This window comes from Salvelinus namaycush, chromosome 30, assembly GCF_016432855.1.
Source record: "Salvelinus namaycush isolate Seneca chromosome 30, SaNama_1.0, whole genome shotgun sequence".
In the NCBI taxonomy this organism is placed as follows: Eukaryota; Metazoa; Chordata; class Actinopteri; order Salmoniformes; family Salmonidae; genus Salvelinus; species Salvelinus namaycush.
This window is the reverse complement of record NC_052336.1, coordinates 7,635,922-7,648,270: the sequence shown is the minus strand read 5'-3', so window position 1 is coordinate 7,648,270 and position 12,349 is coordinate 7,635,922. Positions and strand designations below refer to the sequence as shown.

At 43.0% G+C, this 12,349-nt stretch overlaps 1 protein-coding gene across 7 annotated transcripts in view; it reads right to left on the bottom strand.

Moving 5' to 3' along the window:
• The window catches only part of LOC120024696 (transient receptor potential cation channel subfamily M member 7-like), an 80,729-nt gene that overhangs the window by 56,451 nt on the left and 11,929 nt on the right, over positions 1 to 12,349 (bottom strand). For all 7 annotated transcript variants that reach the window (XR_005472928.1, XR_005472927.1, XM_038968945.1 and 4 more), the window contains exon 2: positions 8,913 to 8,992. Coding sequence is in view for 5 of the 7 variants with exons in the window: in XM_038968945.1 (XP_038824873.1) it covers positions 8,913 to 8,992 (80 nt within the window). In the remaining 2 variants the exon portion in view is untranslated. The remainder of the gene's footprint in view (positions 1 to 8,912; positions 8,993 to 12,349) is intronic.

Sequence of the window (12,349 nt, the reverse complement as noted above, 5' to 3'; positions counted from 1 at the left end):
ACACACCTGTCTATATAAGGTCCCACAGTTGACAGTGAATGTCAGAGCAAAAACCAAGCCATGAGGTCGAAGGAATTGTCCGTAGAGCGCCGAGAAAGGATTGCGTCGAAGCACAGATCTGGGGGAAGGGTACCAAAAAATGTCTGCAGCATTGAAGGTCCCAAGAACACAGTGGCCTCCATCATTCCTAAATGGAAGAAGTATGGAACCACCAAAACTCTTCCTAGAGCTGGCCGCCCGGCCAAACTGAGCAATCAGGGGAGAAGGGCCTTAGTCAGGGAGAAAACAAAGAACCCGATGGTCACTGACAGAGCTCTGGAGTTCTTCTGTAGAGATGTAAGAACCTTCCAGAAGGACAGAGAGCTCCTTGATGAAGTCCTGAGCGCTCTGGAGCAGGTTCTCAGACTGGGGCAAAGATTCACCTTCCAACAGGACAACGGCCCTAAGCATACAGCCAAGACAACGCAGGAGTGGCTTCGGGAAAACTCTTTGAATGTCCTTGAGTGGCCCAGCCAGAGCACTGACTTGAACCCAATCTAACATCTCTGTTGAGAACTAAAAATAGCTGTTTATTTTCTGTGAAAACCTTTTTTTATACATTAGGGTTTATTTGAAATATTTTCATAGTTTTGATAGTTCCTTACTCATGATGGTTAATTTTAGTGTGCATCCGTTTTAAGAGCGTCCCGCAACCTGCGCCAGAAATAAGAAAATGTAGTTCCGGTAAAATAGGTATTTAGTTTTGAATGGTTTTGGCAACAGATGAGCGGTTTTCTACATTGTAAAAGGTGCAACCACAGACACAAAGCCATGATCCATTTGGTTCTATGGCAGAGGCTGTGGCATAGCTAAGTTCAGAGCCATATATTAAGAAATAAATGACTCTGGTTAAGCCTAATCAAACTTGCCTGTGCGAATGGTTTTCAAACGATACAAATGTAACAACCTGAGCACACGACTTGAAACAAGGATACAGATGTAACCATGTGCCATTTAGTGTGTTATCTGACTGCCACTGCTCCCATGTGCCATTTAGTGTGTTATCTGACTGCCACTGCTCCCATGTGCCATTTAGTGTGTTATCTGACTGCCACTGCTCCCATGTGCCATTTAGTGTGTTATCTGACTGCCACTGCTCCCATGTGCCATTTAGTGTGTTATCTGACTGCCACTGCTCCCATGTGCCATTTAGTGTGTTATCTGACTGCCACTGCTCCCATGTGCCATTTAGTGTGTTATCTGACTGCCACTGCTCCCATGTGCCATTTAGTGTGTTATCTGACTGCCACTGCTCCCATGTGCCATTTAGTGTGTTATCTGACTGCCACTGCTCCCATGTGCCATTTAGTGTGTTATCTGACTGCCACTGCTCCCATGTGCCATTTAGTGTGTTATCTGACTGCCACTGCTCCCATGTGCCATTTAGTGTGTTATCTGACTGCCACTGCTCCCATGTGCCATTTAGTGTGTTATCTGACTGCCACTGCTCCCATGTGCCATTTAGTGTGTTATCTGACTGCCACTGCTCCCATGTGCCATTTAGTGTGTTATCTGACTGCCACTGCTCCCATGTGCCATTTAGTGTGTTATCTGACTGCCACTGCTCCCATGTGCCATTTAGTGTGTTATCTGACTGCCACTGCTCCCATGTGCCATTTAGTGTGTTATCTGACTGCCACTGCTCCCATGTGCCATTTAGTGTGTTATCTGACTGCCACTGCTCCCATGTGCCATTTAGTGTGTTATCTGACTGCCACTGCTCCCATGTGCCATTTAGTGTGTTATCTGACTGCCACTGCTCCCATGTGCCATTTAGTGTGTTATCTGACTGCCACTGCTCCCATGTGCCATTTAGTGTGTTATCTGACTGCCACTGCTCCCATGTGCCATTTAGTGTGTTATCTGACTGCCACTGCTCCCATGTGCCATTTAGTGTGTTATCTGACTGCCACTGCTCCCATGTGCCATTTAGTGTGTTATCTGACTGCCACTGCTCCCATGTGCCATTTAGTGTGTTATCTGACTGCCACTGCTCCCATGTGCCATTTAGTGTGTTATCTGACTGCCACTGCTCCCATGTGCATTCCACTGGTCACTTTTAACTAAGTGTTAAAAAAAAAAAAAAAACAAGATTAGAAAAAGTTTCCTCAAGACACACCAGGTTGGGAACCACTACTTTTAGAGTGTGGGGATGGAATCCGTGTCACTGAGGGCAAACTGGCAACGATTGATGTCATATTGGGAAAAATAGCCAGTCTGAAATCCTTTGTTAGTACTTCACAATAAAATTAATGTTTTGAAGAGAGACGACTTATTTGAGTGTCTAGCTGTCCAGTAGACGTGAACTGAATGACTGTAACCTACCACACACTAGCACCCTTTTCACACTGTCTCGAACCCAAACCGTACTCTGCTTACTTGGATTTTTCTTTTCAGATTGTCTTTCCCAACACAGTTGCAGCATTGTAACCAGGCCAGCATGGTTCAGTAGTGTGAAATGTGTACAAACGGGACCTCTGTAGAATTCCAGCACTGCAATGTCACATTCCAGCAAGTTCAAGTAGGAAATACTACAGTACTAAGCGGCAGGAGACCTTCAAGTTCATACAAGCCTTAAACACAACACACATAGCCTAGCCTACACGTCAGACCATCATATTATATTGTCAGATTATAAACATAGAAAACAACACCTGCTCCTCATTTTACCAAAGGCTTTTGGTTGCGCCCGGTCCCCAGAGGCAGCAGCCCTGCAGCAACAGTTCAGCAGCATGCACTACCTCTCTCTCTTTGTGCTGTTTGCTGAGGAGACGTAGCTACAGGGCTTGAAATTAAAAAGGTGTCCCTCTCGTCCCGGGACGTTAAACATGAGATGTCTGGGACGGTTCAAAACAGACCTTGGGACTGTTCTGGGACGACAGATCCAAAATTCATATAACCACTGTATATAAAAATAAATACAAAGCAATTAGGCTGATGCAACAGATCAGAATAAACGCAACAATGCACACACGACAGTAGGCTCTGCACGAATGTTCCAGAATGCAAGTAGCTGGAAGACACTAAAAAGCACACCACACATTTAGAAAGAGGGGAGATCTAAAGATGCAACAACTAGCATGAGTTGCTAATATGACTAGGATTGTGTCTTTGGCTGCTGGAACAATGAAAGAAAGCTGTTTTCAATGGCATAAGGACGTATTTATCAAATAATTCCCTCAATTTCTATGGTCTGATTTTGGCTACTTTCAAACTGCTGACTGCCTCCGCTCAGATGTGCAAGGTGGATGATACGCGGTACGCAACAGGCACTGGCCTTTCTCTCCGCTCTTGTGTTTGATTTGAACGAAGCGTGCCTCCAGTAGGCTTTGGTTTCCGCTCTGCTAGATTTGGTTAATAATGCCATGGGTGGGATGGGAGACACGGAGAGAAAGCATAAAGCATCTTAACAGGGCGTTGGGCCACCACGAGCTGCCAGAACAGCTTCAATGCGCATAGGCATGGATTCTACAAGTGTCTGGAACTCTATTGGAGGGATGTGACATCATTCTTCCACAAGAAATTCCATCATTTGGTGCTTTGTTGATGGTGGTGGAAGACACTGTCTCCTGTGCCACTCCAGAATCAAGATTAGTCTTGAGCCCTGGGAAGCTATATTCACGAGCGCTCCAATGTATAAATGTTTTGAAAGTTTAAAACGAGTAAAAGTTCATGAACATTTTATAAAATGTAGTCCTATGTTGTTGTGTATTTAGCAAACTATTGGTGATGAGATAATAGTATAAAAACAGTTTTATACCAAGTGATGCAATGCTAGGTTGGCTATTTTAGCTAGGCTAACGTTAGCAAGCTAGCACAGTATCTTGATCTTCCCTTTTATCTTTCCAACTGCAGTTTCAGATGAGCAGCACTCAGTGAGTCAGTGGTCACCCTAGTGAAAAAGTAGCTTAATGGAGGTGCCAATACAAAAGAGGAGAAAAGTGCAGGACGTAAGATTGAAGGAGTGCAGTAGACTAAGTAAATGAATGGCTACATAGCTATCTACACTGTACAATTCACAATATACTGGTACTATGCAGTCAGCTAGCTAGCTAGCTAGCTAGCTATACTTATTGCCAGACAGTAAATCAATAATTTAGCTAATAAAAGCAGAATCTAATTCGTCTTAATAGGGTAACCCCATCATTAAGGCCAGACATTTTTGTCATATGATTATGGCAGGGTTCAAAGACAGGCAACAGAGAGAGGGAGCATCCCCCCCATGCTAAGGCAGGGAGAGGACGAACAGGTCATCAGGTGAGAATGAGTTATAAGGCACTATTAGTTCAACTCCTCATCTTTGTTGACTATAGCCCAAGTGCTATAACAAAATGACTGCTGCCTGCATTCTGATTTCATTTGGTTGTCATGCCAGGGATCAGAGACAGTCAGTAGAGAGGGAGAGCACCACCCCTGTTGAGGCACATGGTGAGGATGAACAGGACATCACGGAAACATTTTGAATTTGAGTTATAAGGCCTTCTGGTAAAACACGTTGCACAGCTATTTACATCACTATCGGTTCAGCTCATCTTTCCTGACTGTAGCCCAAATGTTGTTGTCGGCATTCTGATTTCATTTGGTTGTCATGGAGGTTGAAGATGTGGCTGTGATCAACAATGACACAAAGCACCATGTTGCCGTCTGTCCTATCCACCAGGAGAAGCCGGATACCATAGATAGGAAAACAATATACCCACATCTTATTTCCGTCAGTGACGGGCATAAAACAGGTATTTGGGACATTGAAGTGAATTGAGAGTGAAGATCTGAACCCTCTCTGTACCACTATATGTATACAAGGTTGCAACCGGTTATTCAAAGTGTATGTTTTTTACTTGATGGTGAACGACAATGTTAAGTATTTTTGAAGTCTATTGCTTGAGAATGACACCATACTGATTGGTTTATTTTGAATACTGTTTTGCACCCCTCCCGCCGATGCTGTTACTCTCTGTTATTATCTATGCATAGCCACTTTAATAACCCTACCTGCATGTACATAATTACCTCAATTACCTCGACACCGGTGCCCCCGCACATTGACTCTGAACCGGTAGCCCCTGTATATAGCCTCCACATTGACTCTGAACCGGTAACCCCTGTATATAGCCTCCACATTGACTCTGAACCGGTAGCCCCTGTATATAGCCTCCACATTGACTCTGAACCGGTACCCCCTGTATATAGCCTCCACATTGACTCTGAACCGGTAGCCCCTGTATATAGCCTCCACATTGACTCTACCGGTACCCCCTGTATACAGCCTCCACATTGACTCTGAACCGGTAGCCCCTGTATATAACCTCCACATTGACTCTGAACCGGTACCCCCTGTATATAGCCCCACTATTGTTATTTACTGCTGCTCCTTAATTATTTGTTGTGTTGGTTAAGTAAGCATTTCACTGTAAGGTCTACTACACCTGTTGTATTCAGCATTTCACTGTAAGGTCTACTACACCTGTTGTATTCAGCATTTCACTGTCAGGTCTACTACACCTGTTGTATTCAGCATTTCACTGTCAGGTCTACTACACCTGTTGTATTCAGCATTTCACTGTCAGGTCTACTACACCTGTTGTATTCAGCATTTCACTGTAAGGTCTACTACACCTGTTGTATTCAGCATTTCACTGTCAGGTTTACTACACCTGTTGTATTCAGCATTTCACTGTAAGGTCTACTACACCTGTTGTATTCAGCATTTCACTGTCAGGTCTACTACACCTGTTGTATTCAGCATTTCACTGTCAGGTCTACTACACCTGTTGTATTCAGCATTTCACTGTCAGGTCTACTACACCTGTTGTATTCAGCATTTCACTGTCAGGTCTACTACACCTGTTGTATTCAGCATTTCACTGTCAGGTCTACTACACCTGTTGTATTCAGCATTTCACTGTCAGGTCTACTACACCTGTTGTATTCAGCATTTCACTGTCAGGTCTACTACACCTGTTGTATTCAGCATTTCACTGTCAGGTCTACTACACCTGTTGTATTCAGCATTTCACTGTCAGGTCTACTACACCTGTTGTATTCAGCATTTCACTGTCAGGTCTACTACACCTGTTGTATTCAGCATTTCACTGTCAGGTCTACTACACCTGTTGTATTCAGCATTTCACTGTAAGGTCTACTACACCTGTTGTATTCAGCATTTCACTGTAAGGTCTACTACACCTGTTGTATTCAGCATTTCACTGTAAGGTCTACTACACCTGTTGTATTCAGCATTTCACTGTAAGGTCTACTACACCTGTTGTATTCAGCATTTCACTGTAAGGTCTACTACACCTGTTGTATTCAGCATTTCACTGTAAGGTCTACTACACCTGTTGTATTCAGCATTTCACTGTAAGGTCTACTACACCTGTTGTATTCAGCATTTCACTGTAAGGTCTACTACACCTGTTGTATTCAGCATTTCACTGTAAGGTCTACTACACCTGTTGTATTCAGCATTTCACTGTAAGGTCTACTACACCTGTTGTATTCAGCATTTCACTGTAAGGTCTACTACACCTGTTGTATTCAGCATTTCACTGTAAGGTCTACTACACCTGTTGTATTCAGCATTTCACTGTAAGGTCTACTACACCTGTTGTATTCAGCATTTCACTGTAAGGTCTACTACACCTGTTGTATTCAGCATTTCACTGTAAGGTCTACTACACCTGTTGTATTCAGCATTTCACTGTAAGGTCTACTACACCTGTTGTATTCAGCATTTCACTGTAAGGTCTACTACACCTGTTGTATTCAGCATTTCACTGTAAGGTCTACTACACCTGTTGTATTCAGCATTTCACTGTAAGGTCTACTACACCTGTTGTATTCAGCATTTCACTGTAAGGTCTACTACACCTGTTGTATTCAGCATTTCACTGTAAGGTCTACTACACCTGTTGTATTCAGCATTTCACTGTAAGGTCTACTACACCTGTTGTATTCAGCATTTCACTGTAAGGTCTACTACACCTGTTGTATTCAGCATTTCACTGTCAGGTCTACTACACCTGTTGTATTCAGCATTTCACTGTCAGGTCTACTACACCTGTTGTATTCAGCATTTCACTGTCAGGTCTACTACACCTGTTGTATTCAGCATTTCACTGTAAGGTCTACTACACCTGTTGTATTCAGCATTTCACTGTAAGGTCTACTACACCTGTTGTATTCAGCATTTCACTGTAAGGTCTACTACACCTGTTGTATTCAGCATTTCACTGTAAGGTCTACTACACCTGTTGTATTCAGCATTTCACTGTCAGGTCTACTACACCTGTTGTATTCAGCATTTCACTGTAAGGTCTACTACACCTGTTGTATTCAGCATTTCACTGTAAGGTCTACTACACCTGTTGTATTCAGCATTTCACTGTAAAGTCTACACCTGTTGTATTCGGCGCATGTGACAAATACAATTTGATTTGATTTATTTTGAAGTCTATTGCTTGAGAATGACTCCATACTGATTGGTTTATTTGAAGTCTAATGTTTGATCCATATTGAAGAGTTACATTTCCAACTGTCACTGAATTATTTGATGAATTAATACTGCAATTAAATAGTGTAAAAAGTTTCTGGACTCGACTGCTTTAAAGTTAGTTGGGTATAAGAAATTAGTTATTCAAGACCATGTACTAGCCAAGCGTGGCGAAGGGTACACAAATAGAATAATGGGCTTTGACATTCAAATGTAGTTAAATAATGGGTGTGGTGGTGACTTTTTGTTAACTGTTAAGAGTAGGAACACGGTTAAAGTAATATAGAAAAATATTGATTTTTGCAGTTGTGATTGGGGTATATTGACCAAATTATCAGGATTTTTTTTAGATGCATTTTCCCTTAGAAAGTCAACAGAAACAACCATTTCACAGCAAATAAAATAAAATCTCCCAAGCCCCCGGACCCCCTGTAGAGGGTTGTTGACACTGGAACCAATTGACCCTGACCCTTCCAATATCCAACACAAAGTTACGCCCTTGGCTGGCTGGCTGGCTGACTGTTGGAGGATAACCTAGTAGTTGGGCTACACCCTGCCCTAACACCAAATCTTACTTACTACAGTAGTGGTTAAGTTTCACCTTCTGGCCTTTACTGACACACTCAGTGTAATTACAGATTGCAGTGTACTAACCCCACCATGCAGGTAATAAAGACTCAAGGATGGAGGGACGGGAGAGAGAGATACATGTGAGAGACAGACAGAGAAAGAGAGAAACACAGACAGACAGACAGACATACTCTGTCATATCTGGAGTATTTCTCCTGTCTTATCCGGTGTCCTGTGTGAATTTAAGTATGCACCCTCTAACCCTCTCCTCTCGGAGGACCAGAGTCCTAGGACAATGCCTCAGGACTACATGGCCTGATGACTCCTTGCTGTCCCCAGTCCACCTGCTGCTGCTCCAGTTTCAACTGTTCTACTTGGGTCTATGGAACCCTGACCTGTTCACCGGACGTGATACCTTGTCCCGGACCTGCTGTATTCCACTCTCTCTCTATGATTGGCTATGAAAAGCCAACTGACATTTACTCCTGAGGTGCTGACCTGTTGCACCTGCTACAACCACTGATTATTATTATTTGACCCTGCTGGTCATCTATGAACGTTTGAACATCTTGGCCATGTTCTGTTATAATCTCCACCCGGCACAGCCAGAAGAGGACTGGCCACCCCGCAGAGCTTGGTTCCTTTACGTTTCTTCCTAGGTTCCTGCCTTTCTAGGGAGTTTTTCCTAGCCACCGTGCTTCTACATCTGCATTGCTTGCTGTTTGGGGTTTTAGGCTGGGTTTCTGTACAGCACTTTGTGACATCGGCTGATGTAAAAAGGGCTTTAGAAATACATTTGATTGATTGATACCTGTGGGGGTCTTTCGACACTGGAAGTATGTGGACACATTCCCTCTTGGTGAAAGTGCTTTCTATCCAGGATTTCTGGGACTGTGGAGAAAGGAGACAGAAATATAATGAATCACAACGGTACAAACTGGCTCCCTGTATCAGAGATCACTATAGTAGGGAAACCATGGGCCAATGTACAGTTCAAACGGGGCTGTAGCTGGTCTACTTGGTTGCTTAATTGACTTACCCTGAACATTCAACATACATACTGTCATGTCCAAAAGTTTTGAGAATGACACAAATATTAATTTCCACAAAGTTTGCTGCTTCAGTGTCTTTAGATATTTTTGTCAGATGTTACTATGGAATACTGAAGTATAATTACAAGCATTTCATAAGTGTCAAAGGCTTTTATTGACAATTACATGAAGTTGATGCATAGAGTCAATATTTGCAGTGTTGACCCTTCTTTTTCAAGACCTCTGCAATCTGCCCTGGCATGCTGTCAATTAACTTCTGGGCCACATCCTGACTGATGGCAGCTTATTCTTGCATAATCAATGCTTGGAGTTTGTCAGAATTTGTGTTTTTTTTGTTTGTCCACCTGCCTCTTGAGGATTGACCACAAGTTCTCAATGGGATTAAGGTCTGGGGAGTTTCCTGGCCATGGACCCAAAATATCGATGTTTTTTTCCCCGAGCCACTTAGTTATCACTTTTGCCTTATGGCAAGGTGCTCCATCATGCTGGAAAAGGCATTGTTCGTCACCAAACTGTTCCTGGATGGTTGGGAGAAGCCATTTTTGTGCAAAGCAATGATGACGGCACGTGTTTCCTTGCAGGTACGTGTTTCCTTCCATGATTGACAGAGGAAGAACAATGATTCCAAGCACCACCCTCCTTTTGAAGCTTCCAGTCTGTTATTCGAACTCAATCAGCATGACAGAGTGATCTCCAGCCTTGTCCTCATCAACACTCACACCTGTGTTAACAAGAGAATCACTGACATGATGTCAGCTGGTCCTTTTGTGGCAGGGCTGAAATGCAGTGGAAATGTGTTTTTGGGGGATTCAGTTAATTTGCATGGCAAATAGGGACGTTGCAATTAATTGCAATTCATCTGATCATTCTTCATAACATTCTGGAGTATATGCAAATTGCCATCATACAAACTGAGGCAGCAGACTTTGTGAAAATTAATATTTGTGTCATTCTAAACTTTTGGCCAGGACTGTACATACATACATACATACAATTTGAACTCATGTCAACACAAAATAATAGAAGATAATATTTTCCCAGTTAAAGGCAGTCCAATCAATGTTTGCTGTGGTAACTAACCAGTAACCACAGAGCCGAGCTCCCCCCAGGGGCACCCCAAACTAGCCAGCCAGGAGCTCCAAGTGACCCCCTAATCCAGGAGGCTCAGTACTCTGATTGATAAACTAATAAATGCAATCAGACTAAATACTGCTGTGTATTAGACCAGAGCTGCTAGTGCTGCCAAGGGGACAGCAGTGTGTGTGTGTGTGTGTGTGTGTGTGTGTGTGTGTGAGAACAGCAGCGGTCCGTTCACAACCACAAACTCTCTCACTCTCCTGAGACAGGCGGCCGAGCGTCCAGCGAGAGCGAGGGCTTTATGTCAGAAGAATTTTCAATTAATTTTCAGGGTTCCGTCGTTCCGATAGCTTTTTGTTCCTGGTTCTAAACAACACAGGGCCTCACAGACGATTAGCACCAATAATCCTTCCCTTCACAAAGGAACAGGCTGAAATTCTTCACCTCCTCCTAACTCAGAGAAGTACTGGGTACAGTGGTTCACTGGCAGAGAGCTGAGATTACACAACACTGGGAATGACCAGGTTTGAAGAGGCCTAGTAGCCCTGTTGTCTTCCCACAGTGAAAGAACATACCAGCTAGAAACAGTTTTAGGACAACAGGCGTTTCAGAAACAGAGCTAGAAGAACTGAAGTTCTCGAACAAAGGTCAAATGGAAGTTGTAACACAGCAGTGGCACAACAAAAGCTCTAGAACAGAATTCTAAAACAGGAGGTAGAAGACCAGAAGTTCTAAAACACAGGTAGAACAGAACTTCTAGAACAACAGAAGTTCTAAAATACAGGTAGAACAGAAGTTCTGGAACAACAGAAGTTCTAAAACACAGGTAGAACAGAACTTCTAGAACAACAGAAGTTCTAAAATACAGGTAGAACAGAAGTTCTGGAACAACAGAAGTTCTAAAACACAGGTAGGACAGAAGTTCTGGAACAACAGAAGTTCTAAAACACAGGTAGGACAGAAGTTCTGGAACAACAGAAGTTCTAAAACACAGATAAAACAGGTTGTCTACCTGGAAGTTGTCTTCTTCTTCATCGCGGTAGTGTTTAAGGGCTGAGTACAGGAACATACCAAATAACCTTCACACATCTCCTGACCAACCAACCACACCAGCACTGCAGACCAGCAGCGCAGCCTCAACAGATCACCACAGATACCATCTCTCACTCTATATCTTCCTCTCTCTCGCTCTATGTCCCTCACCACATAATCACTCCGGTCTCAAAGTCTAAAAGGTGATGGAAAATTGCAAATCCGTGTCTGTTAAAAGCTGAGCGATCAGTGAGCAGTAGAGAGAAACCTCTTGTGTTACTCGAACTGTAAATAGGAGTTAATCTGTAAGACAGAGACACTCAGAGGGCTGATGAATGTGTCTGAGACACACTGCTTATTACCCGAGAGAGAAGAGAGAAAGAGAGAAAGAGAGAGAGAGAGAGAGAGGCAGGATGATAGAGGTAGAGGCCTCAGTAATTTATATCTTCTTCAGACCACCTGCTGAGACAGTCTCACTCGTCACGTGAGCATGTTTCACTCAACCAACCACCTCCGCTATATACACAGGGACCACAGGTTAGGTACTTACAGGACGACTTGGTAAGGCTTACCAGACGACTTGGTAACGCTTACCATTACTAGACAACTAATAGTCACTGGGAGCGACTCACTTCCCACTGAAACTAGGCCCAACTCTCTGGTCAATGGCATTACTGCTATTCAAATCTGTTCTAGCCTGGTCAAGCAGACTGTCCGCTGTGTTCATGTTGACGTGAAGTGAAACAGAATGTGAGCAATCGCGAGATCAAGCTAGTTTCACAAGGCTAGCTCTGTTCATTATTAGTGATGGGGGGGAATATATACAGTTACATATTGCAATATTATATAGATATTTGACTCAAGTATCGATTTGTAAAAACAATTATATGTATAGGCCTATATACAGTACACTTACTCATTCAATGGTTTCTCATTTTTACTATTTTCTACATTGTAGAATAATAGTGAAGACATCAAAACTATGAAATAACACATATGGAATCATGTAGTAACCAAAAAAAGTGTTAAATTCAAAATCTATTTGAGATTCTTCAAAGTAGCCACCCTTTGCCTTTGACAGTTTTGC